At 43.7% G+C, this 27,760-nt stretch overlaps 1 protein-coding gene across 1 annotated transcript in view; it reads right to left on the reverse strand.

Moving 5' to 3' along the window:
* Positions 1 to 24,359, reverse strand: part of MFSD4A (major facilitator superfamily domain containing 4A) — a 66,127-nt gene extending 41,768 nt beyond the window's left edge. Inside the window, exon 1 of the mRNA XM_042462426.1 lies at positions 23,814 to 24,359. Within this exon, the coding sequence (XP_042318360.1) occupies positions 23,814 to 24,049 (236 nt within the window). The 5' untranslated portion in view covers positions 24,050 to 24,359. The remainder of the gene's footprint in view (positions 1 to 23,813) is intronic.
* Between the last annotated feature and the right edge of the window lie 3,401 nt (positions 24,360 to 27,760).

A 27,760-nucleotide genomic window follows, 5' to 3' on the forward strand; every position in this document is an offset into this window, starting at 1 on the left:
GTTTCTCCTTGAAAAGATGACAGTGGAAGCTGAGAGAGGCTTCCCCTTTCCCTGCCACCCAGTGATCCTGATATTACCATTCTGTGATCACCAGAAAGCAGTGCCCTCTTCTTTCCCTGGTGATATATGTCTTCCTCTCCTTTGCCAAACAGATGATGACAAACAGCAGGATAGAATCATAGAGATGGAAGAGATCACAAGGGCCATCCAGTCCAGCCCCCTGCCATGCACAAATACACAATCAAAGCACTGCCGACCAATGGCCATCCAACCTCTGCTTTAAAATCTCCAAAGAAGGAGACACTCTGAGGGAGCATATTCCACTGTCGAAAAGCTCTTACTGTCAGGAAGTTCTTCCTAATGTTGAGACGGAATCTCTTTTCCTATAGTTTGTAGGGATCTGTCAATTTCAGAGATCAGATGCAGAGCTAAATGCGACCCACCGACTATGCACCCCCTGTTATGTTATAAATAAATAAATTAATTAATTAAAAAAATGTACTCCTAGAGTAATCAGAGCCATGGAAGGACACAGCTCTTTTACCTTAAAGACCTGTGCAAACAAAGAGATTCTGGGAAGGCAGCTATTCTTATGCACAAACACACAAAATGTGCCAAACTACCATGACCACAAGTCGTTCTTCTGCCCAACTTTTATAGCTAAGGTCACTCTGTACTTCTTTACATGAAGTCTCTCCCTACCCCCCCCCCCCCCCACACACACACATTAAGAAAAATCCAAAATTAGACTTTTTCAACCAGATGCTCTTTGGATATTTTGGATTATAGCTCTCATCATCCCCAACCATGCTGGTGGAGATGAGAGTGGTAGCCTAGCAGAGCTATAGAGAAATGACTTGGAAAAGGCTGCCCTACATCAAGTTTGAGGGTCCTGACACACCAACTGAAGAGCAATAGTTTAAAGCAGGGGTGCGCAGAAAGTAGATCAGGATCATAGATTGATTTGAAAGAGATCTGCAAGAATTTCTTGCTCCTAATTGTTTAACAAGGGCAAGAACAACCTCCTAAATTATACCACTGCAATAGTTAACCAGGAATAGATTTCATATAAAAGAGGTCTGAGTTTAATTCAGTTCTGGTATTGAAAACAAATTCCTAGGATTACAGTTGGTTTTGTGTCTACGTATTTGTTTTTTTAAAATCAAAATGTTAACATCTTTTGCTATAAACTAGCAGATCTTGGTGGATCTCATGCTTATAGTAATAACAAAGGAGATCTGGCAAGCCTTAAGTCTTCCCACCACCCCACAATTTAATGGACCCAGAGTTTTTCCATATGTAATTCCTTCTCAAGACAGGGCCAGCCAAAAATTACCAAGGTAGGAAATAAAGTATTAAATAACTTGACAATTTAATGTCCTCTAAGGGTGTTCAAGCTCCACTGCAGGACACAGCCCCAACTTAATGTCAGGGCCAGTCCTGTTCCCAGGTGTCTCAGGCTCCAGATCTCTCCAGGAGTGCATTTCTGAAATGCTCAGGCTTTGGAATTCCATAAGAAAATAAACAACATCCTGAGACCTCTGTACTTCACATGCAGCTATTACTTATTATTGAAAAAGCCATCTATGCCAGTAATTCTTTACAGCATTTCCATGCAACTAGATGGCTGATAGGACATGAAGGCCCTCTCTTATCCAGCCAGATATAATCAGGAGAGTACAATTATAAAAAATAATGGGGAAATAAAGAACAAGATCAGTACAGTACAGGCCAATCCAACTTGTTATACAAGTGGGTGGTACACATCTCAGCTATATCCAAAGAGACGGTTGGCTCACTTTCTTTAAAAAGAGCAGTTTTGAAATTGCTTTGCAGCTTTTGGAAGCCACTCAGACTGAAGGTCAACAGGTGACCAGAGTGTGAACTTAGGAAAAGGTCAGGACCAGAAGAATCAGAATAGAGTAACAGCACATACATGTTCCTAAGAATGATATTTTCATGGCTGCAAAGACATATTGTCTCTTTACAAAGGGAAGAATCATGTCATTGTTTCACTTCTGGGTATCATGGTGAGGAATAGCAAAGGTAGCAATGTGGCAGATGGGGTCCAGGTTTGATTTGACCAGGACTGGCTGCACTCTTTAAGCCTACCCTTGTAGCATTAAGGCAGAAGTGGGGAACATCTGCTCTACTTCAACTCCCATCAGTCCTAGCCAGCCCACCCCAATGGCCAGGCATGATGGGAGGTATAAGTTCAGCAACACCTCGTGGACCACAGGTTTTCTGTGCTGTCCTTAAAGGCCAGAAACTTACCGAAATCACCTCCAAACAAACTGCATTTCTCAAGATGCCAATCTATGTTTTTCAAGAATGCCTGCTTTCCCCAACTTCTCTGATCATGCTACTGGAAGTCAGTTAAATTCTACCTTTGGTTCAAGTTCATTATGAATCTAATACAAGCAGCTGTCCATCAGCATTTGATCAATATTCTGATGTAAGGGAGAGCCCAAGTCACATCACCCAAAGCAAGAGCAAATACAACAATTTCCTAGAGAGAAAGCTGTATTTGCAGCAGCACATAAGTGGCCATCACATATGACAATCTGCAAACATATTGTATGCTATATGTGTGCAACCAAGCAATTCTTATATGAACAGGCCTTAAGCTTGAAGGTCAATCAAATCTGAACAAACCTTAAGCCTACGCTTAATGTAGAAACACACAAACATGGTATTATTTTTAGGGATACTGTTTGAAAAACAACTGCCAAATGCTAGTGATGTGTCAGCAACAGGACTAAGCACAACTCCTCTGGGATACAAAAAGAGCACATCAGGGGATAAAGATGCAGATGCTAGCAACAAATACACAGGAGATGGGAACTGTGCCAAAACTGGAACTCTATGCATGCTTCAAAGAATTAACAAAATACCACTTTCTACCCTTGTTTGGCATGAGAACAAGTCAAGGAGTTAAACATTAATTGTTATTTGGAGCTTTTAGGACAACATAAAAATCTGTGCTATTCAGAGGAGATTGCTGGAGGCAGGGGAGTAAAGAACAAGTTTTGTTCTCTAATTATATCAATGATTATGGAAATACTTTCTTACGCACTTCCACCTACCATTGCAGTCACCTGTTCTATGCACCACTGCACTGCTGCCATGAGTCTGGTCATAAGGAAAGAGGAATTGCTTGCTTGCTATTATTTTAGCCAATTACCCATTCTCTATTGGCCTTAGCTCACCACAAGATGCGACGGTTGATGTGTGGTTTCAAATCATTATCAACTTCTGTTGACCCTAAGACATATCTATCACAGGGTTTTCTTGGCAAGATGTGTTCAGAGTAGGCTTGCCTTTGCTTTCCTCTGAGGCTGAGAGAGTGTGACTTGTCCAACATAACCCACTGGGTTTCCATGGCTGGGCAATGATCCTTGGCCTTCAGAGTCCTAATGCAATGCTCAAACCACTATACCACTCTGGGTCACAAGAAATTAGGGCTAAGAATTTCAAATGTTCTTTAGGATTTCAGGAACTCTCTATGTTAGATGCTTAATGTAAATCAACACACACTGGAGTCTGGGGATCCTGTTGGTCTACCGTCCACCCCGTAGCCTAACAGACTCCCTGGCTGAGTTGACACAGCTGGTCTCGGAGCTGGTGTTGGAGTCCTCCAGGCTTCTTGTGCTGAGGGACCTCAACATTCCCTTCGAGGCCGGCTCTCAAGAACTAACATGTGCAGCTCGGGACTTCATGGCTTCCATGACGGCCATGGGCCTCTCCCAATTTGTCTCAGGTCCGACACATTGTGTAGGTAATATGCTCGATGTGGTCTTTAATACGGATCAGGGAAGTCCGTGGGCAGAGGTCCTGGGGACCTCTGCTCTGTCATGGATGGAGCATTTCCTAGTCAAGGTGCGACTGAGGGCAACCACCCAACTCCCCCCTGGAGGTGGAGGACCTATTAGAATGGTCCGCTCTCGAAGGCAGATGGAACCCAAAAGGTTCCAAGAAGCCTTAGAGGGATTTATGGTTGGATCTGACGGCGATTCTGTTGATGCCCTGACAGATACCTGGGACAACGACCTTACCAGGGCTATAGACAGCATCGCTCCCGAGCGTCCTTTCTGGCCCGCTCCTAACAAGAAAGCCTGGTATACGCGCAACGACTAGAGCGCTGCTGGTGGAGACATCAGCGCCTATCCAACAAGACACTCCATCAGAGTCTTTTGAAGTCCTATGGAGTGGCAATAAGTGCAGCAAAGAATTCTTTCTATGCTGCACGTATTGTGTCTGCTGAGTCTCATCCGGTAGAGTTGTTCAGGGTGGTGAGGGAGTTGACCCAGCTACCGCCCGCCCTGAACCCTATATTAGAACCAACAAAACCCTGCTGTGTCGACTTTAATAACTTCTTTGCAGATAAAATCTCTCGGATGAGGGCTGATCTTGATGCCGGCATTAAAACAGAAACAATAGGAGAGGTATCCAGAGCTTCCGTGGACTCTGTTAAGCTGGATCACTTTGAGTTTATAAATACCGATGAAGTGAACAAGCTCCTTGGATGTGTAAAGAAGATGACATGCACTCTCGATCCCTGCCCTTCTTGGTTGACCACCCAGGGAGGAGATGCCGTAACTATATTGTTACGATTAATAATCAATGTATCCTTCCGGGAGGGCAAATTTCCATCTAAATTGAAATTAGCAGTGGTTAAACCACTGCTGGAAAAAACCCTCCCTGGACCCCCTGGTGAGAAATAATTATAGACCGGTCTCCCTGTTGCCATTCCTGGGCAAGGTGATCAAGAGAGCAGTTGCCTTCCAGCTCCAAGCTGTCTTGGATGAAACTGATTATCTGGACCCATTTCAATCCGGCTTCAGGGCGGGATACGGAGTTGAGACTGCCATGGTCGCCTTAGTCGATGATCTCCATCTGGGCATCAACAGGGGAAGTGTGGCCTTGTTGGTGCTCTTGGACATCTCAGCTGTTTTCAATACCATTGACCACGGTATCCTTCTGGAGCGCCTGAGGGAGCTGGGTATCGGGGGCACTGCGCTCCAGTAGTTCCGATCCTACCTCTCAGGCAGATTCCAGATGGTCAAGCTGGGGGACACTTGCTCCTCTAAGAGGGAACTGACATCTGGTGTCCCTCAAGGAGCTATTCTGTTCCTCATGCTGTTCAACATTTACATGAAACCGCTGGGAGAGATCATCCGGAGACATGAGGCGCAGTGTTATCAGTACGTTGATGACACCCAAATATGTTTCTCTACATCTCTGACTGAAACAGGGACTAAGGATGGCATCTCTCCTCTGAATGCGTGCCTGGCGTCAGTAACGGGCTGGATGAGGGAAAACAAACTCAGACTGAATCCAAAGAAAATGGAAGTACTTGTGATAGGTTCCTCAGGTCTAAGGAAGGAAATCTGCCAACCTGTCCTGGACGGGGTCACACTTCCCCTGAAGGACAAAGTTCGCAGTTTAGGAGTACTTCTGGACTCATCCCTGCAATTGACATCTCAAGTAGATGTGACGGCCAGAAGTGCTTGCTATCAACTTCGGTTGATACGCCAACTGCGACCCTACCTAGACTGAAGGGACCTTGAAACGGTGGTACACGCTCTGGTAACCTCTCGTCTAGATTTCTGTAATACACTTTACATGGGGCTACCCTTGTACCAAGTTCAGAAGCTTCAGTTAGTGCAAAATATGGCAGCCAGATTCGTCACCGGTTCATCAAGGTTCAACCATATTACACCTATCTTAAAAGATCTTCACTGGCTCCCTATTTGCTTCTGGGCACAGTACAAGGTGTTGGTTAATACCTATAAAGCCCTAAATGGCTTGGGCCCGAGTTACTTACGGGACCGTATCTCCCTATATAATCTGCCCCACACTCTTAGAACATGGGCTAAGAACCTATTGGAAATAGCAACCTTTAAATTTGTTGCTACTTCACAAAGAGGATTCTCATCAACGGCTCCGAGACTTTGGAATAGTCTTCCTGAGGAGCTCCACTCAGCAACCTCATTAGAAACATTTAGAAAAGCAGTTAAAACAGAGTTTTTAGCTGAGCATACCCCACCTGATATGAATACCCTCCTGATATGAATGACATGCCCCTGTCTGTGTACGATCCCTACCTTGCTTGTTGATGCTATTGTTATTGTCTGATGTTGGATATTTTATTGTTTTTAGCTGCTTTTAATTGAATTTTATGTAAACACTTTGTGCTTTTATTTAGTCTGTAACCCCACTTCGATCCACCGGGAGAGGCAGGGAAACATAAATATATTTATTATTATTATTATTATTATTATTATTATTATACTGGCCATGCATTGCTATTAACAGTGTTCAAACACAGATGCTTGGGACAAACAACTACAAAGGTAGAATCACTACATCATAGAATCATACAGTTGGAAGAGACCCCAAGGCCCATCCACTCCAACCCCCTGCCATGCAGGAAAAACAATCAAACCAGTCTTAACAGATAGTCATCCAGCCTCTGTTTAAAAACCTCTAAAAAAAGGAGACTCCACCACACTCTGAGGCAGCATGCTCCACTGCTGAACACCTCTTGTTGTCAGGAAGCTCTTCCTAAAGTTGAAGTGTGTGAACTGGATCGGTGCCCTGCTTGCAAGATGCATCCAAATGGCCTTTGGGAAACTGAACATTAGACCAGATGGAATAATAATAATAATAATAATAATAATAATAATATGTTTTATTTATATACCGCTATTCCAAAGATCATAGCGGTGAACAGCAAGTAAGCTAATTAACAAGTAAGCTAGTTTGCCCCCAACAATCTGGGTACTCATTTTAGCGACCTCGGAAGGATGCAAGCCTGAGTCGAGCTTGGGCCCTTTTGCTGGTCTTGAACTTGCAACCTTGTGGTTTTGAGTGAATGGCTGCAGTACAGGCATTTAACCACTGCGCCACCAATTTTTTTTTCTTTACAAAATTTCTAATCTTACAGAGGCTTGTTGTTTTTAACATTAGCATATATTCAAGTCAATCCCCCTTAAAAACTTGCACAGAACTTTCCATTTTTCCAAAACCAATCAAAATCTAAACACTTCAAAAACCTTTACGAAAACATACTTTGGAATTCAGAAGAGAGAGAGAAAGAACCAAATTCAACAAATGCAGTAGGTCTAAGTGTATCCAGCAGTTCCTCCTTTCAGCACTAATGGAGACTTCATCAGAAGGAGAAAGAATGAGGCAATTTTTTAAATGGAAGCCTAGAATGTGAAATAGGAAGAGGCTGAGAATAGGGGGCAAAAAACTCCTAAGAACAGCACAGCTTGGATGGAAAAACTTAAGAATAGCACAGCTGGGGTGGAAATGGGGAGGTAGCTGGTAGGGGGTATCAAAATGAGGGTATTACTTCCCCAAAATAAGAATTATGGCACCACAATGAACTTTTCTTTCAGTCTTCATTTTTTTTTAACTTTTGCTGAAAAGGAAAACATCAGAAATCATTCAAGCCTCATTCACTAGGAAAATAACATGGTGTAGCCAGTTCACACTTGCTACACACTTAAGTTGCTGCAATACTAGAAATGTAGGGGCTGAAGGAAAATATCATGGGACAGGCAGAATTTTTAGTGGAGGGCCAATTCCCTGATTTTGTTGCCCCCAAAACTAAGTCTTACATGGAAAAAAGACATGGGAGAGCAGCCTGTGTGTGAGAGAGAAAGAGGGAGGGGGGGCATGCAGAAAATATTGTATTTGTCGTTGCTTTATAACTGGCATGCTTTTCAATTGTTTTTAATTCTACTGACAACTTTATTATATTTTAACTTTCATTTGTTTTTAGTAACATGAACTTTTTCCAGTATCACTTTTAAATGTGCACATCACCTTGAGTTCCAGCATCAAGAAAATGTGGAAAATAACTAAATAACTGAATGACGTTGGGGTGAGGGATTGCCTCAGCCAGAGGAATAGTAGGCGCCTTTCTATTTTTATAGCAAAAGGAGAGAGTGAGGATCCATGGAGAGTTAAACCACAGAGCTAGATTTCAGCTTTTGCAACAACCCAATTCAAGACCCATTTGAATACACTCTATAGTTTAATCTTGGGAGACGCTGGCTGGGGAATATATTGCAAAAATAAACTTCTTATTGTTCCTCCAACAGTCAAGCAAGGCTCAGAGCCACTTGGAGGACAGCTGCCAATGGGAAAATGAAGAGCAACAACCAGAGTTTTCATGCATGATAAAGATAATCAAATCAGATCATCATACATTGCCCCTAAACAACTCAGTAGAGCAACAAAGACAGACTATGACACAAAAAAGCAACATTCCTAGCACTTACTAACATCTGGAAGGAAATTGTATTATCTGTGCAGCCCTACATTATGATGCAGTTTCAATACATGAATGCACTCAAGTCATTAAATATTAAATGTTACATCTACTGACCAGGGTGAGGCTAAACTTGTTAGCTGATGTCTCTGCCTTTTAACACGGGAGGCACTGTTTTTAGTTATGTATTGTTGACTGGGACAACAAGAAGGCTACAGAAAAAGACAGACAGACAGATGAAGAGCACATTGCCAAGTCTTGTAACAGCATATTGAGTCTCAGCACAGTTGGCTTGGGCTAAATTGTCTCCTTCTTCCAACCCAGCTTCTAGAATGTCATGGGATTTAGATCATGACATTTAGGCCTCTCATACCTTCTTGAGATTGTGCATCTTCCAAGAAAAATCTGAAAACTGAATTCCACATGAGTCAAAAAGAAAAAGTCCATTAACAATAATGGAACCTTTTATGATGATCTAAATATCACAGGAATCACAAGCCAGAAATACTGTGATTTTTGTTGATGTTTTGTGAACACTTGGGGACTGCAGCTGTTAGTTTAAGGTCATGACTTCCCACAAGCCACAATACATTTGCAGCAAGGACTAACTGCAGTTCTTTCTCCAAATATGGTGAGGAGAGGATTCTTCCCCACCCACCCACCCACACACACTTGAGTGTGTGAGAACACAGTCATTCACAGTAATTAAAATAGTGCTCATTTGTGAGGCATAGCAGGAGAGTGTGTGTTAGCAGAAACTCACTACAGTCATCCCTCCTAATGCAGAAATTAAGGGTATTGTGATGAGGTGACAAGTTCAGTTTTTATGATGGTCATTGGGGGACAAAGTGTGGCAGATATGATAAATGACATCCTCTGTCAACAATACGCTTCAGCACTCTGTATTGGGCAAATAGGCCAATCTCTGCACCAAAGGAGAAATGGACATAAATCAGGCATTGGGGATGGGAATACAGAAAAACCAGAGGCAGAACACTTCAATCTTCCTGGATAATCCATCTCAGACTTCAGAGCAGCAGTCCTTGGACAAAAAGAACATCAAAGGAAGACTGGGGAGGGGGGGCAGCAGCAGAATTGGGATATATTCACAAACTCCAGTTCATTGACAGTGGGTTGAACAGAAACAATAGTTTCCTGGCACACTACACATGTGATAACACTAGTTAACACCCCAGCTTCACAAGGGCTGTCTTGCCCATTTTATTACAATTCCTTTCTGGTTCCCAGCCAGCATCATACTACATTCCAAAAACTCCCTCCAGCACACACATTGGCTTTAGGCAATATCTTTCCTCCCAATTTTGTTTGACAAGACCATCAGTAAAAGGTCTTGCATTTCTATTACTGTTCACACACACACAACCTGCTATGTCTGTCCATGTGCATTTCGCACCATGCATCTGATGAACTAAAGTCAGTCTACAAAAGCTTATGCTTTTTCTCTCAGGTAGTCTCAAATGTGCTACAATATCCCTTTGCATGCTGAGTAAAGTTTTTTTTTCCCTGGACTATAAGTACTCAAATCCAAGAGCCAGCGTGGTGTTCATTTGGCTCTTTAGGTCAATTTAGCCCCAGGAGAGGTCTTTTTTCCTAGAGGAAATGACCCAGATGTTGCTTTCTGGATAATAATAATAATCATAATAATAAATTTTATTTATATCTCCCGCTTCTCCCTTCGGATTGAAGCGGGATTACAACAGATCATTTCTTGCAGACAAAGGGCCTTTCTAATATGGCCATGGGTTCTTCAAAATGTGTCAAAATTGTATCCTATACCCCCAGGGGTGTTTGGGGTCATTTAAACCACCATCACCACAACAAAACAAATGCAGGTCTTGGGGACACAAAAATGGCCCTCGGGATACATGTCATCCAAAGCACAGATTGTTCCCACTCCTGATCTAAAAGGTCGATCAGACTGAGGGTTTGTTTAAATATGTTAAAGCAACACTAAAGTTTCAGTTATTCTATGGATAGCAGTTGAACTACTGGGCTATGTTTAGCTTGTAGAGAAAAGTGAGGACTAAGGCACCCTTCAAACAGCTGAAGGGTTATAATTCAAAAGAAGGGAAAGACTTGTTCTCTCCTCATATGGGCTTAAGTTACAGAAGGAAGATTTCAAATAAAACCTACTAATAGGTTTTGAAAGGGATGTCTTATTGATTTTAAGTGTTTGATCATTTATATATTTGAAGTACACTGTAACACTGCTTGAAAGAAGTATTAGAGCATCCATTTAACAAACACACACAAAATTTAGTCTGTTTTCCACTCATGATGAGTGGCAGCATTATTACAAAGGCTGTAGAGAAATACCACCTAAAGCCATCTTGTAGGATGGCAAGTACTTAGTGATCTTCTCTTTTACATATGTGTAGAAAACTCCAGTGAGCCAATAAATGAGGCTCAAGTTAGTTAATGGCCTTAGTCTGAATCAAACGGTTGACTCTACTATGGAGACAGCTCAGAAAAATTCACCTCAACTCCAGGAAGCACGTCACAGAATTCAATGCCTATGGTCAGCGGATTATGTTAGACCAAAAGAATCAACACACAACATTCTAGCTTTAAAATACAGTACTGGATACATACATTTCTGTCTCAGAAGAAATGGTTGTGAACATAAACTTATAAAAGTCTTTGCTTAACCAATCACATTCACATGAGTCTATAAAAAAAGCAGATGGACTGTCAAGTGCTTTAATAGACAAAAAGTACAGTATGACTCCCACATCCAGGAGGAATATATTCCCCAATTTACTGCAGATTGTGAAAATCACAGATAAAAGCAAACACAATATTTATGACAGAAGTTGACCATAGTCATGCTGGAGGACCTCCAGATGCCTAGGGAGAACTCCCCCCAACAGATGCAGATAAGTGAAACTGTGGGTACTAGTCCTATAGATACAGGGGTCGTAGTATATTCCCCTGCAGGAAATAACATGCAACTTATGGGCAGGATCTGACAGTAGATTTCTGATGGTGAACTCACATTTCCCAATTTCAGCCTTCTCTTTGGCACCAAATTACCTTCTCTAGTGAGAAGGTCTGGGAAGCTCCCCAGAGCTCATTTTTAGGCAGTATAGAGAGGCGGGGGAGAGAAAGTTCTGTTGCAACTGCAAGCATAACAGTGGTTTAGCCTTATATGTAAGTAGCACATAGATAGGCCTACATATTTTAGGAGTTTATTGCATGTAATTTTCACGGCGACCTGGGCACGAGACAGGAATGGTTAAAAATGATTATACTGCACACAAAATTGCTCCTCCGCTGCTGCCCAACCATTACCCATCCTCCAGCAGTATTCTGGCAGCTGATTTTGGTAGTATGGAAAGCTTCTGTAATATCAAAATTTGTTGCCAGAGCACTGCTGGAGGACAGGTGGTGGTCAGGTGGCAGCGCAGCAGCAATTTTGCATGCAGTAAAATCAGTTTTAACTCATTTCAGCCCGATCCTGTCCCGTGCCCAGGTCGGCATGAAAATTACATGTGATAAACTCCTTACTCTACAGATGTATGGTGCACAAATGTTTAGAAGTTATGTCACAATATGTTTACAGACAACAATGCACCCACCAAACTGTTATATGTGGCAAGCTGATGATTACTTACATTCAATACACAGGACTGCTTTCTGACTGGGAGACATGCTGACTGCGAAGACAAGTTCAGTATGAGTAGCATCTTGGAAAATAAACTATGGAACCATTCATTTTCTTAATATTCTGTACTGAGAAAGGTTCATCTTTTAATGTTCCCTCAGTAGCTCTAGTTCAGGGTGGCAACTGTTGGGGTTCAGGGAAACTTGAAAGGTGGCACTCCTGAAAAAAACTGGGGGAGGTACTTCCCTTAAATGCTCCCACACAGAGGACATGGAGACAATATTATCATGTATTTGGTCTTCTTTACACTAAGGCCAGGATAGGCCTTTTTTCCAACAGAAAGTTACCCAGAAGTGAACTTCAAGACCACTTTCTATTGGGGGGGAAAAGACTCTCCTGGACCTAAAATGGCCCAGGTGTGCAAAAATGTGGATATCTTGCAATGGGGATGTGATGACTGGTCCTCCAGTCATCTGAGGACTTCTCCTGAACTACAAAGGGTTAATCTAGGAGGAGGTACATGCTAACGGGAGATGACATCACATGCTAATGAGCTGTGACATCATAGCTGATGTAAGGTCTAACTGACCAATCTGAGAGTAGGACCGGGAAGATTCAAGAACATTCCCTGAGGAACCTATAAAAATCCCCCTGGGCCATGCGGCTGGCATCTCTCCCTTTGTTCTCTCCTTGGGGGAACCAGATGGTGTCTCTTGGATAGGGTTGCCATAGCACGCCCCCCCCCCGTGACCAGCACGGTTTTGGGGGGCCCGTCCCGGTCACGGTCCGGTTTGGGCCCCCACCCGTGCCTGGTCCCCTGTTTGGGGGCCCGCTCCGGCCATTGCCGCTGCCGCTAATGCAGCTGCTGCGGCGCCAACCCACCTCCTCCTCCAGCTCGCCTTCCTCGCCTCCAAGGCGAGAGCTTGAACACTGCCCAGCCCAGGCCTCAGTAGGGGCCAGTGGCAGGCGCGCGCGCACGCACGCGGAAGGAAGTGGGGCAGGGAAAGTGAGGCCCCATTCCCTTCCCTGGCTTCCTTCCCTGGCGACGGAGAAAGCCAGGTAGAGGTTTGGGGCTTCGCTTCAGCGAGGCCCCATTCCCTTCCCTGGCTTCTTCCGTCGCCGGCGGAGAAAGCCAGGCAGGGGAAAGAGCCTTTCCTCTTTCTCCTACTCCTTCTGCCTCCTCTCCTCCTTTTCTTCCTCCCCTTCTTCCTCTTCTTCTTCCTCCTCCTCTTCCTTTCTTCTTCATCTTTTTCCTCCTCTTCTTCTTCCTCCTCTCCTCCTCCTTTTCTTCCTCCCCTTCTTCCTCTTCCTTCTTCCTCCTTTTCCTCCCCTTCTTCATCTTCTTCCTCTTCCTCTTCTTCTCCATCTCTTCTCTTCCTCCTCCTCCTCTTCCCCTCTTCCTTCCCTTCTTCTTCCTCTCTACTTCCTCTTCTTCTTCCTCCTCCTCTTCTTCTTCTCCTCTTCCTCCTCCTTTTCCTCCCCTTCTTCTTCATCTTTTTCCTCCTCTGCTCCTTCCTCCCCTTCTTCCTCCTTTTCCTCCCCTTCTTCTTCATCTTCCTCCTCCTCCTCTTCTTCTCCTCTTCCTCTTCTTCCCCTCTTCCTCCCCTTCTTCTTCCTCTCTACTTCCTCCTCTTCTTCCTCCTCCTCCTCCTCCTCCTCCTCTGCCTTTTCCACTCTTCCTCCTTTTCAATGCCCAAATGTGCTGTTTGGAATGGGGGAGGCAGGTTGGCCAGAAAGGGAAGTCCATTTCTGCCATCTGTCTAGGAACAATGTCAAAATGTCCTCCATTTTGATCATGCCTAAGAAACATGCATTTATACTGTATTAACACTTTTAAAAAAGCATCCTTTTTTTTGGCGTGTCCTCCATTTTTTCAAAATATGTCCTACATTTGAAGATTTTGTCCTACTTTTGTCCTACATTTGTCCCAGTTTCGAGGTCCAGAATTATGGCAACCCTACTCTTGGAGTCTGGGAGACACAGACTCAGGGGAATGCAGGTCGAGAGGCAAGGGGCCCTCCCTGCATCCAGGAACTCAAAAGGACTGCAAATCCCATCACTGTGTGAGTAGTTAGGAACGTGTTAGCTCAGTGCGTTTTAGGCCTTTTGTTATTTTCAACAATGGCTTGTGTGGAATGAACTCTATAACCATGTTCTTTGACCTGCAAGGCAAAGGGGCTTTGCAAGAGTGATATAAATTCTTTCTATCCTATTCTATCTCTTTTTAAAATAAACTTCTTTCTTAAAAAGCATCTGCTGTCTCTCTTTGCTCCTGTACACATGCCTGAATGGTTACTGATTGCTCTGGGTTAGTACAGAAAGAAACTAAATCTCTATCCCTCACAAGTCCCAGTGTGTGTGTGTAGGGAGGTGTAGCTGTGGGGCTACGTATAAAATTCACTGGGTGGTGGCAGCTTAAGAAAAGGACCTCAAGAGATTGCATTCCGCTCAGCAGGGAGTGGGGAATGGGACCTAGGAGATCCTAGAAGGGAAAGTGTGACAAGAGGGGACTCCCTGGGAGTAAAGGGCCATGCACAGGGCGCCAAGGGCTCCAGGGAAAGGCTCCCCTCCAGTCATTACATGGTGGCAGCGGTTTCGGACTTTGTGGGAAGCACTGCTTGTGGGACAAGAGTGTTTTCCGCTTTAGGAGCTTGCTTTCAGTAAGATGCTTTGAAGAAGTGTGGGATTTCTCTTCTCTCTTTCTCTCTCTATCTCCCCACGCTCTCTCTCTTTTGCTCGACTGATGAAGGGAAAAGGAGAAACAGTGCTGGCTTTCTTACTCTCTATGTTTGCTCTGGTGTGAGGAGACTCTTTTCAAACTGAAAGAGGCTTGGGTTTTGCTTTTCTTTCCTGCTCTCTCTCCTTGGTGAGAAGAGGGGGGTAGGGTCTGGTGGCTCCTGTTGCCTGTGTGTGTGTGGGTTGGAGCCGTTTGCTGTGCAGAGGACAGGGGGGTGGCTGCGCCCACGGAGCCCTCTACCCTCAGCTAGTGAGATTCAGGGGGATATTCTTTTAGAGGATGGAATTAAATGCTAGCCTGGAGACACAAAATTAGTCTTGTGTGCCACATGAGGCTAACAGGCCATATTGCTCTAGTTCAGCAGTTCCCAGACTTTGGGCATCCAGATATTTTAGGATGTCAACTCCCAGAAGCCCCTGCCAGCTTGGTCAACTGTAAGGAATTCTGAGATGTGAAGTCCAAAACATCTGGGTGACCAAAGTTTGGGATGTTCTAATTGCTGATGTCCCCATATTGGAGCATTACTGATGGCGCATTATGGTTCCTGAAAGAGCAGCAAAGGTATTTTGCTTTCTCAGACATCTGGTTCATAGAAAATGGTAAAAGCCAATTAGACCACAAGCCCATGTTACTAGATTAATAAAAACCTTCCAGAGCAGCTTGTTCAACTGCTGGCAGAATGAACTAGCAATGCTGGGACAGGACTTCCTCTATATTTGTCCTCAAAAACCTGTCAAACCTTCAAAGGAGCGTTCTGCCTCAGTTCCAGAAAGAAAATGGAAATGAAACCATCTGGTTACACTATTTCAGTAAATCTGTAATATATTATAGCATCTAAAGGAATCCATCTGAAGAGCTCGTGTTTTTACAGATTCATTTACGCTCCTCAAAACATGGAATCTGTAAGTTAAGATACCACCCTTGCTACACAAATCCCAAACTAATTCTAGTTAAGTTACCACTAGAATGTTGGCCAGCATTACTTACCAAGGACAATCAGAACATCACTGGAGAAAGCTAGGACACTGATCAACAGCTAACAGCATCCTGGTTCTCTGAAATGGGGTTTTCTAATTAATGTTTTTTCTTCTACTGCCCTATTAGGAGAAGCACAGAAACTACAGTAGGCTCTGTGCTTCAAGAAACCCATCAACCACAGCTAAACAAATAACTCATGGAGTCCATTGCTAGGAAAGGATGGGATCCCCCTAATACCCCTGATTTTTTACTCACTTGATCTTGAGTCATTCATCTCTTAAATTCCCATGGAACAGTTAAAAGGTCTAGGAAGAATGTTTGGGCAGTAAGACAGCAAGGTCTCTGTACTGTATCTTATCAACACACCAGGGACGTAGCCAGGATTTTGGGAAGGGGGGGTCCAGACTAAGTGCCACCATTTTGAGAGGCTAAGAGCCCCCCCCCCCGACACAAAAAGGAGGTTGAGCGTTTACATTAGAATGGCACCACTTGAACTTCCGTTATGGCGCCGTGCTGCTATGGAATCTTGGGATTTGTAGTTTTGAGAAGCTGTTTGGCCTTCTCTGTCAGGTGCCACAACAAACTACAAGTCCCAGCATTCCACAATATGGTGCCAAGGGCAGCTAAAGTGGCATCAAACTGGATTATTTTTTTCAGTGCAGATGCAAACTGAGTCCTTCCTCTGAAGGCATTTACATCAGATAAATTCAGCTCGATAAAGCAAAGCGCAGTTGTTCAAGCAATGAGCGGCAGCCACTCTGTTCATGCTCAGAGACACTCTGCTCATGCTTTGAGACACTGCATTCCAACTTCTGAGCTGAGCTAAGAACCCAGGCTGCATCCACACAACATTTCATTCCCACTTCCAAGAGGGATTTTTAATTTTAAGACACACACACACACACACACTTTTTAATTCCAAGACTTATCTATCTATCTATCTATCTATCTATCTATCTATCTATCATAATTTTTAATTCCAAGCCATTATACGTTCCTTTCTTTTTATAATAAACAAACCCGTTTAAGAGAATCCTATTTTGAGAGAAAGGCAGGGTATAAAATCAATCAATACAAAATTATTGTGCAATAGTCCATCAGTGCATGGCTTGCATTATAAGACTTTATAACTTTAAAACGTTATACATTTAAAAACTATTAAAATCACAGTAGGCTCAGAGTGCTATAGAATCATGGAATCATAGAGTTAGAAGAGACCCCTAGAAGGACCATCCAGTCCAACCCCATTCTGCCATGCAGGAACTCCCAGTCAAAGCATCCTCAACAAATTATGTAATGGAGGTGTCCATCTACATTGTAGAAAGATATACTATAGATTATTGCTATGGAAAATCACCACCTTGAGTCTGTATATTGGGAGAAAGGCGGGATATAAGAAAATAACAACAACAACAACAACATCTGGGTATTGTAGTTTTGTGAGATATTTAGCATTCTTTGTCAGAGAGCTCTGGTGCCACAACATACTACAAATCCCAGGATTTTCCATAGCATTAAAGTGGTGTTGAACTGGATTATTTCTGCAGTGTGCACCTTATTAGACTGCAGTTCCCAGCAGTCTGTGGTGCTGCTGGATGATGGGCCCTGCAGTCTAGCATTGCCTGGAGCAGAGCCATAGGACTCCAGAGCCCCAGTTCATCCTCTGGCAGAATTTTGGGGAAACTCCTTTAAAAAGGCAAAAATAAGGAAAATAAAAACTCCTTGCAAAGTAAAACCCAGAGGTCTTCCAATGGACTTTGCTTCCAAGGCAGGAAGGCAGAGAGGCCAAGATCTTTAGATTGAGTCCTTAGGTTAATTAATTAATCCTAGAATCCTAGAGTTGGAAGAGACCTCAAGAATGGCCATCCAGTCCAACTCCATTCTGCCATGCAGGAACTCTCAATCAAAGCATCCCCATTGATATGCTGAAAAGGGGCCAGCTAAGTGTATTTTATTTTATTTTTCTTTTAAAAATGAGAAAAAAACAAGGCTGGAAGGAGCAGAAAAGGGCCAAGCCTTGATATCTGGACCCCAGAACATGCTAACTCCCAGAATTCCATAGCCAAGAGCCACAAAAGAATTAAATCGCTGCCAAACCTGGTTATTTCTTGAGTGTGGATGCAGCCTGATGCAGCTTCCTGTCCCTCCCTCGCTCCCTCTCCTCCAGGGCTTTTTGGCCCCTCCCCTCAGGCCCCGCAACAGAAGTTTAGGGGCGGCACTTGGGCTCCTCCTGGCTTTGCCAGGGCCGGCAGGAGAGCCTCCTCACCCTCCCATTCTTCCGCCCTCTCTCTCTCTCAGCCTCCCTGCTCCCAGCAAATTTTTCCCTCTAGTCCTGCTCCGTGCTTTTGATGGAGGGGACGGAGGAGTTTTAAAGTGCCTTGATTCACACACCCTCCCACTCTTCTTCCCTCCCTGGAAGATACTTTTATTTTGGCAAAAGCACAAGGGAAGAGGAGTGGAAGCCAGACTCCTATGGAAACGAAAGGGAAAGAGCTTGGTTTGTCTTTCCCCCTTTCCCTCTCGGAGCTCCGTGGTTTTAATGGAGAGGAGGAGGGGGGGAGGAAGGAGCTTGAATGCCCCCAGGCCTGAAGGGGGGGACCAGACCCCCCAAACCCCCCCCCCGGCTACATCCTTGAACACACACTGCTTCTCTAACTCATAGTTAAGAAATCAAGTTGCTGATTCCATAGCCCTTTCCAGGTGCATCATGCTTGGTTTTTTAAAAAGCAAAAACTCTAAATGTATGCTTGTGTTGTGCAGTCTAGTTTATGCCAGGTTATTATATAGTGCTGAGTAAAATCAGCGTATGAACTGTTAAAAATGTGATGGTTTCTCATTTACATGGCTATGTGAACAACAGAAAATTAAAAGGCTAGTAATGCAAAAAAGCTGTCTACGTAACCCAGTTCATAACTGCAGGGATGAAAATAATAATCAGTGTAATTAATTTTAATCAGATCTGTTCCTTATGGAATTGTGCCTTCTGCTTACAATACTTCTGTGACTAATTTATGTACCTGCCTTAATTCAAGCAATATGTTTTAAGATTGTTTTCCAAAGCATACACTGGTAATGAGGCCAGTAACTATTATGTAAATATCTGATGAATTAAAATAATGAATATTTTAAGCAAGGTAGTTCAGCAAGTAGGACACTTTTATCAGCTGACAGGTCAAACCAATTACGCATCTACTGGATCAAAATACTCAAGGCTTCTAATCCTATCAAAACCATTGTGTTTGCTAATCAATTAAACATCCATCTGCAGACGGCAAAAGTTAAATGACTCAAAATTAATGCCTAGAAATAAATCAGATTTATAACTATAGAGCAGTGGTTCCTAAATTTGAGTCCTCCAGAGGTTGTGGACTTCAGCTCCCAGAGTTCCTGACTGTTGGTCAAGATGACTGGGGTCCCTGGGAGTTGAAGTCCAAAATACCTGGAGGTTGAAAGTTTGGGAACCACTGCTATAGAGTTATTTTGGGGCTAGAGTGTCACTATTCAAAACATTGATGGGATCAATGAGGAAGACAACACTGTTCCTTCCAGGAACTCTGTATGGAAGTAGAATGTTTAAGGTGCCTCTTTTACATCACATTAGTTTTTATGAGCTTCTTTGACACTGGATGTTGCTTGCCAACTTTTTTGAAAGATCAGAGGACAGCTTGAGTTTTGACATCAAGGTTGTTAAAACAAATCTTTTACAACAGACCGTTAGGGTTACAAAAACACACTGAGAACTCCTCAGCAGGATCTTTGCAGCTTGAGAGGTCTATGTCAGTCTACATTAGAAACTGCTGTGTTCTGTATACTTTCCACTGCAAATCTTCTCAGAACTGGGCCATATACTCCAATTTCCTAAATTCTGAAACTAATTCCAGGTGGGAAGAAAGACCTCAGATAACCACACTGACATCATATGAGCTGATCCAAGAGTCTGCCTGCGTGGGCTCTACAACAGAGCCAGGGTCCCACAGAGAGAGGGAAAAAAATCCTGCAGCCTTGACAATTTCCGTGGAGTCACTCAAGTGACTAAGTGCTGTGCAAGTTACATAAGGCTCATTTTGCATGGCTTCCATGTCAAACCTGTCCAAATCATTTTTGGGTCAATCAAGAAGCACCCAGATTACTTTGATCTTATTCAGATCACCCCCCTGAATGCTTTTGAAGATATGCTCTTAAATAATTCAAGAAGGAAGATAAAGGCAGGCAAATAGAAAGTCAGAAAGGAATAGGGAAACAAGGAAGGTGAAGAGAGGTGCTTTTTTAACAGATGCAATTGGAACAAAAACACCTCCCATTAGTTTAGACAGGGGTGAGCACAGTGATGAGTTTAGACAGGAGTGATCAATTGAGGGGGGGGGAACAGAGGTCAATTTCCACCCTACAGACCCCCCCTCACAGGCTGCACACACATACCCAGCCCACAGACTTCCATTTCCCTCTGCAATCTCTCTCAAAATGGAAACAGGGAGTGTCATATTTAGGGAATACATACGGGGTACATGCCAGGGTGGATTGGGGATATTTTATTATGCTTTCACATGTCTCGGGGGGGGGGGGTTCTGTGTGGTTTTGAAGGCAAAAGCTGTCTGAAAAATCAGATCATTAAAAAAATTGGGGTTGGGGGCTTTGAGGACCCCCAAATTTAGGGTCCAGGGCTCACAGCATACTCATGCCTAGCTTGGCTCAACTGAGAAAGGAAGCCAGGGTATTTGGAGAAGAATATTAAGCTAACTGTAACACAGAAATGAACTACAGGAGGAGTGGGAAACACAACGGATAGTGAGATTGGTGGAGTGATTAGAATGGAATAAATTCCAGTGTTTTAACATTTCAGTTGTGACAATATTCCCAGTTGCAGGCAACCTTTCCTTCTCCTTTCTGTTCTTACTCCCATATTTTCAACAGTCTGATGCACAGTGCTGACCATGCAAGGAAAACTAAAAGGTTCTTGGGAACTGGCAGGGCTATATTAGCTGCCTTTAAAAGGTTCAATTTATTCCCACAAACACTGTAAGTACCTTATATCCTGTGCCGTTATGGGCCACCAAATCTGGGAAGTCTTCAGAATACAATCCTTTTTATATCCCGGAAGAGGCGGGATATAAATAAATATATTGTATTATTATTATTATCATCATCATCATCGTCATCATCATCATCATCATCATCAGTGTTGGGAACTTTCAGGATTACATCCTCTGTGCTTCCTAGATTGTTGAACTGGAGCATGGTTTGCTGAATCAAGCAACTGCATTCATATATTTGATGTTTGCATATAAATGTTAGCACAGGAGACACAGGATCACCCAAATTCTGTCTTAAAGCGTATTGCAAACTGTTTCTTAAAAGGGATTTCTGGGTTTCTTAAAATTCTTACATTTAATTCAGACTACAACTATTTTTGTGATACTGATTTACCAGCAGCAACAAGATAGAAGACACATTTGAGTATACAGTCTAAGATGCTAAAATTAAATATGGGAAAGGCAGTCTCATGGAATCATATGATCAAGCACGTTTCAAGATATGAATGCTATCTATCTGTTCTTACTAAATATTCGCTCAGGAAACTTCTGGCCCTCATGTGGTTTCAGTAAACATATGCCACACTCCCAAGAGAGCAGATAAGTCTCCTGATAATCAAAGACTTTATATTTTATAAGGAAGAAACTCTTCAAGACTTAGCATAATACTAATTCCATTGCCTGTCATATAGAGAATCAAGAGCCAAATACTTGGATAACTTGCTCATCGAACAAGACCCTTGGCCCATACTGCAAAGAAAATGATTATTTTTAGCCAGGAGCAAGGATAACAGAATGGAAAAACCTGACCTCCTTTATGTTCAAGGCTGTAAATATTAGAAAGTTTTTTTTCCTGAATCACCTTATGAGGTTAATTATTTTTAAGATAACTGACTGACTTTGTTGCAATCTGTGTTTAAACAAATAAAACACATTCCCCATTCAGCTGCTAGAATTCAGCATATCAGGTTATTCTTAAAGACACAGGAACAAGGGCTGGAAATAAAAGGGGAAAGGCAGCAACCCTGTCTGCAAAGGAAACTAGAGATACTATGATATTAAATCAATCTTGTTGAACAGCTGTTATTGACCAATAAAGCTCTACATGTTTATGGACACTATGTCATCTTGGGATCCATCTCATGTCTTATGTCCTGTTGAAAATGCCGCCCTGTCTTTCACCATAATCAACCCAAAGTGTCCATCTGATTCTTGGACTTGAGAGTAACTCCATCCCACAAGCTGAGGCACTCTTAGTGGCTACCCAACAAAAAAACAGCCCCCTGCTCTGGGAGACATACTCAAATCCCAAAGGGCTCAGCTTTTACAACAACACAAAGAATTCAAACCATTAAGCAAGACTTCTTTTTTTTTTTTTTTTAATGTGTTTAGTCATTTTAGGAGTTGTGCTATGACTCTGGAGGCCAGGGTCCAAATCCTGGCTGGGCGATGTAAGCCTACCGGATAAACTTGGACAAGTCACACTCTCTCGGCCTCAGAGGATGGACAAAGGAAACCCCCTCTGAAGAAACTTGTCAAGAAAATCCCATGACAAGTTTGCTTTCGGGTCGCCACAAGTTGGAAATGACTGGAAGGCATACAACCACAGTTCCCCTAGACTGCTACAGCTTGGAAGATACACAGCCTGCTCTGAGGAATGGTATTCAGAAACCCACACACCAATGAGACTAACTGGCCCGAGTGTATAGGACTGTAGCTCCTGGGCCACTTTATTTTAGGAGGACTTGGCATGGATACACAGCATGCTCTGAGGCAGGGCATTAAGAAACCCACACCCCCGGCCAATGCAGGTTGACTAGATGCCTTCTGCAAGGGAGGCCAAGGCAGTGCAAAACAGAGAATGTTCACTGAAAAATGGAGGACATTACAACATAAAAACTAAAAAGTTGCTTTAGGATCAATATCAATCCATGCTTCTTAGACATGCTCCAAATGGAGGACATTTGGGAATGCCTCCTGGGCAGAAGGCTGACATGGAAGACATATCCTGGAAAAGGAGGACCTCTGGTCACCAGTGGTCCCAGTGTATAGAACCATGGCTCTGCCACTTGGTTTTAGGAGGACATGGATTTCCAAGAATCTGTTTTGTTTGTTGTGCACCTTCGAGTCCTATCCCACTTGTGGCGACCCTCTCAGGGCAAGATTTCTTCTGAAGAGCTTTGCCCTTGCTTTCTTCCCTTGAGGCTGAGAGAGTGTGGCTTGCCAAGGGGCCCATTGAATGGGTTATCATGGGAATATTATTGGGAATCCAACCCTGGCCTCCAAAGACTCAAACCATCACACCACGACTGGCTCTACCATCCCCTTAAATAAATAAATTAAAAGAGATGAGAAAGGGAAGCAAGAGCAGTTCAAGAGGTTCAGGACCAGAGTGAGGAGAAGATAGCAAGAGGGGGATAGCAGACAAGGAAGGATGCTCAGAGGCTGCACGCACAGGGCAGGAATAACCCAGGTTGGCACTGCTTGAACTGCCCTGGCTCCATGCTCTGGAATTCTGGGAAATGGTCCTACCTGAGCTAGCTTCAGAAACAAAAGCTTCCTCAATCCAGGTGCCAAATCCATAGTCTCTAGGCTAGGTCACACAACCTATAGTGATGCTTAGTAAACACAGTGGTATGCGTGTTGTCTCCAATAAGCTACAGGTTTTATCCAACACTTGGTGGTCCATAAAGGTTCAGACACTGAATGATTGGTTTCTTCTGGCAGCCTTGCTTTCATCCTTGGGGCATAATTTTTATTTTATTTTATATATTTTTTATCCTGTCTTTCTCCCAGGTTGGGACCCAAAGCGGTTTAGACACATACGGACACAGATATATATAAAAACATATTAAAACAGCAGTTTTAAAAACAAGGAAAATAATCCATTTAAACCATACAAAATTTAAACTATGCAATATCTTAAATTTTCGGGCAATGTGCCCACCATCTTCCAGCACACATCCCCGAGCATGGAGCCTGGGCAGTTCAAGCCACCTGGATCATCATTCCTGCTCAAGAAGATGGGGAAATGAAAGAGAGGGGAGAGAGATCAGGGCTGGGGCCGAGGGGCAGGAGGAACAGGGGAGGGCCCCCATATTCCTGGGGTGGGGAGATCTGGGACAGGGACCAAGGGGGGGGGTCTGGGTGCGTCCTTACGTGCGCTTGAAGAGGCCCCCCAGGCAGCTCCCGAGGAGGAGGCAGAACTGCTGGGAGAAGAAGACCCAGGTGATCTGGGAGAGGGAGCTCTGGGTCTGGCACCGCAGGTCCAGCAAGGTGGGCCCCAGGAAGGCGATGCAGAGGCCGAAGCTGAAGAAGACGCTCCAGTAGGTCAAGGTGGGCTGCAGGTTGCGCTGGAAGAGCGTGGCCACCCGGGCGTCCCACCACCACAGCATCCTTCCAGCCACAGACCAAGACCCCGATCCCCTTTCTCTTCCTCCTCCTCCTCCTCCTCCTCCCTTCCTAAGGCTCACATGCCTCCCTGGCTTGCAAGCCTCTGGCCCCCAGGAGCCTGGCTGCCCCCGATCCTGGCTCCTTCTTCCAGCTGGAGAGGCAACACCTGCAGCCTCCTTCCCTCCCTTGCCTCCCGCCCACGATCAAACGCGTCCCTGCCTTCCTCTCCTCCTCCTCCTGGCCCAGGATCCCTCCCTGCCAGCCTTGCCCAGCCTCTCTAGCCTCGATGCCAGGCTTGGGAAGTGGCACCGCCTTGCAATGCATCGCTGGGAAGAAGCAGATCTGCACAGGAAGGTCCCCCCACTCCCCACCCCCCGCGTGGCCCTCCTGCAAAGCCTCTTCCCTCCTCCTCCTCCTCTCCAGGCCTGACGCCCCCTTGGAATCTGGGGGGTCTGCCCTTTCACTATAGTTACAAACCCAAACCCATCATCGATACCTTGATTAGCCAAGCGAAAGACACACTAGACTCGTTTGCAACAAGTATGCTGTGCCTTTTCGCTCGGTCAAGAAAACGTATCACTACTGATGGTTTTTTTGGTTGGCATCTGTCAAATGGCCAATGCAGCTACCCCCCCCCCCCCCCCCTTTTCAAAGTTGTAATTCATAGATCTCGCCGGATTAGTCTGAAGAATCAGTACGTAGAGAGATCTTTCCTAGACATCAGTCTACTTCCTCAGATGCATTTGCTGCTAGCATCATCATCATCATCATGATGTAGGGAGGTCTTGTAGCACCTTTGAGACTCACTGAAAGAAAAAAGTTGTCAGCAGGCACTTTCCTGGTCTACTTCCTCAGATTCATTTGCTGTCATCATCATCATCATGTAGAGATATCTTGTAGCACTTTTGAGATTCACTGAAAGAAAGAAGTAGGCAGCATTAGCTTTCCTAGGATTAAGTCTACTTCCTCAGATGCATTTGATATTATTATTTAGAGAGATCTTGAAGCATCTTTGAGACTCACTGAAAGAAAGAAGTTGGCAGCATGAGCTTTCCTAGACTATTAGTCTACTTCCTCGGATGCATTTGCATCTAGTTCCTCTGATGCATCCAAATGCATCTGAGGAAGTAGACTGAAATCTAGGAAAGCTCATGCTGCCAACTTCTTTCTTTCAGTGAGTCTCAAAGGTGTGACAAGATCTCACCATGTACTTTCACCTTCAAGTCATTTCTGACCCAATTATGTGGTTTTCTTGGCACCTTTCTTCAGAAGGGGTTTGCCTTTGCCATCCCTCTGAGGTTGAGAGATTGTGACTTGAGCATGGCCCAGCCAGGATTTGAACCCTGGTCTCCGGGAGAGTTTATCACGTGGGAGGAACTGGGACTTTAAACATTGATTAAGGAGTTTATCACACTGGGGTTAATTTCGATATTAAAGAGAGATTAAAGTGCATTTAAAGCATCCTGCAAATAAAGAAAAAATGACAAGTAATTGCGCAAATGATGATCACACACAGTGACACTGGAAATGCATTGTTGCTGAAATCCCAAAAGTAAAATGCACATTAATGTTTCTTTGTCATCACTTTAATGGCAGGTTTTGTGTGATGTCGTGTGAAACCGTTTCATGTAATTACACAATTTCCCCCGGATATTAATGGGATCAACTCTTAACCTGAGAAAATTGTGTGCAATTGACATTAAAACATAATTAAAATGAGATTAACACAAGAGGCATTATCCTGTGAATAAGCAGGGAATAACCAGGCAAAAAAAGGCAAAAAGTCATTCCCAGGAAAATCCTGGGAATAGTTTGCTGCTGTTTTATGCCAAGGCAGAGGACAGAATAGGGGAATTTCAGCACAGAATAAGTAAAGAGATAGTAGAGGAATACCTGGTTAATCTAAATGAATATAAGTCTCCAGGACCAGATGAACTACATTCAAGGGTATTAAAAGAACTGGCAAATGTAATATCGGAGCCATTGGCAATAATCTTTGAGAACTCCTGAAGAACAGGAGAAATCCCAGTAGACTGGAGGAGGTTAAACGTTGTCCCCATGTTCAAAAAGGGAAAAAAAGAGGATCCCAACAATTATCGTCCAGTTAGTCTGATATCAATACCAGGAAAGATTCTAGAGCAGATCATTAAAAAAAGAGTCTGTGAGCATCTAGAAAGCAATGCCATAATCACAAAAAGTCAACATGGGTTTCAGAGAAACAAGTCATGCCAGACAAATCTGATCTCTTTCTTTGATAAAATTACCAGTTTGGTAGATGAAGGGAATGCTGTGGATATAGTATATCTTGATTTCAGTAAGGCCTTCGACAAGGTTTCTCATGACATTCTCGCAAACAAGCTTGTAAAATGTGGGCTAGACAAAGTAACTGTTAAATGGATCTGTAATTGGTTGACCGGCCGAACCCAAAGGGTGCTCAACAATGGCTGCTTTTCATCCTGGAGAGAAGGGACCAGTGGGGTCCCACAGGGCTCTGTCCTGGGCCCAGTGCTATTCAAAATCTTTATCATTGACCTGGATGACAGAATTGGGAGCATACTCATCAAATTTGCAGATGACACCAAATTAGGAGGAATAGCTAATACTCCAGAGGACAGGATCAACATGACCTGAATAGACTAGAAAGCTGGGCCAAAGCTAACAAAATGAAATTCAACATGGAGAAATGTTAGGTACTGCACTTAGGGCAGAAAAATAAAATGCACAGATATAGGATAGAGGACACTTGGCTGAATGAAACTATGAAAGGGATTTGGGAGTCCAAGTATTTATTTATTTATTTAGGCATTTATACCCCGCCGTTCAGCCCTAATGGCTCTCAGGGCAGCTTACAATTATTGTTTTTAATCAGACAGTTCCCTGCCCTCAGGCGTACAATCTAAAAGACACGAAACAAAAGGAGAAGGGAATGGTGGAGGGAAAGGGGACCACAAGTTGAACATGAGTCAACAGTGCGATGCGGCAGCTAAAAAGGCCAATGCAATTTTAGGCTGCATCAATAAAAGTATAGTGTCTAGATCAAGAGAAGTAATAGTGCCACTGTACAGTGGTACCTCGGGATACGAAATACCCAGGTTACGAAATTTTCGGGATACGAAAAAATCCCATAGGGAATTATTGTTTCGGGTTACGAATGTTTTTTCGGGTTACGAAAAAACTTTTGGTGCTTTTTTCGGCTTTTTTGCACGGAATCGCGGCTTTTCCCCATTAGCGCATATGGCAATTCGGCTTACGAAGGCTTTTCGGGTTACAAAAGCGGCCGCGTTACGAATTAATTTCGTAACCCGAGGCACCACTGTATTCTGCTTTGGTCAGGCCCCACCTGGAATATTGTGTCCAGTTCTTGGCACCACAATTTAAAAATGATGTTGAGGAACTGGAGCATGTCCAAAGGAGGGTGACTAAAATGTTGAAGGGTCTGGAAACCATGTTCTATGAGGAACGACTTAAGGAGCTGGGGATGTTTAGCCTGGAGAAAAGAAGGTTAAGAGGTGATATGATAGCCCTGTTTAAATATTTGAAGGGATGTCATATTGAAGAGGGAGCAAGCTTGTTTTCTGCTGCTCCAGAGAACAGGACCCGGAACAATGAATGCAAGCTCCAGGAAAAGCGATTCCACCTCAACATTAGGAAGAACTTCCTGACAGTAAGGGCTGTTTGACAGTGGAACAAACTCCCTTGGAGTGTAATGGAGT

The sequence above is a fragment of the Sceloporus undulatus genome, chromosome 4, assembly GCF_019175285.1.
Source record: "Sceloporus undulatus isolate JIND9_A2432 ecotype Alabama chromosome 4, SceUnd_v1.1, whole genome shotgun sequence".
Taxonomy (NCBI): Eukaryota; Metazoa; Chordata; class Lepidosauria; order Squamata; family Phrynosomatidae; genus Sceloporus; species Sceloporus undulatus.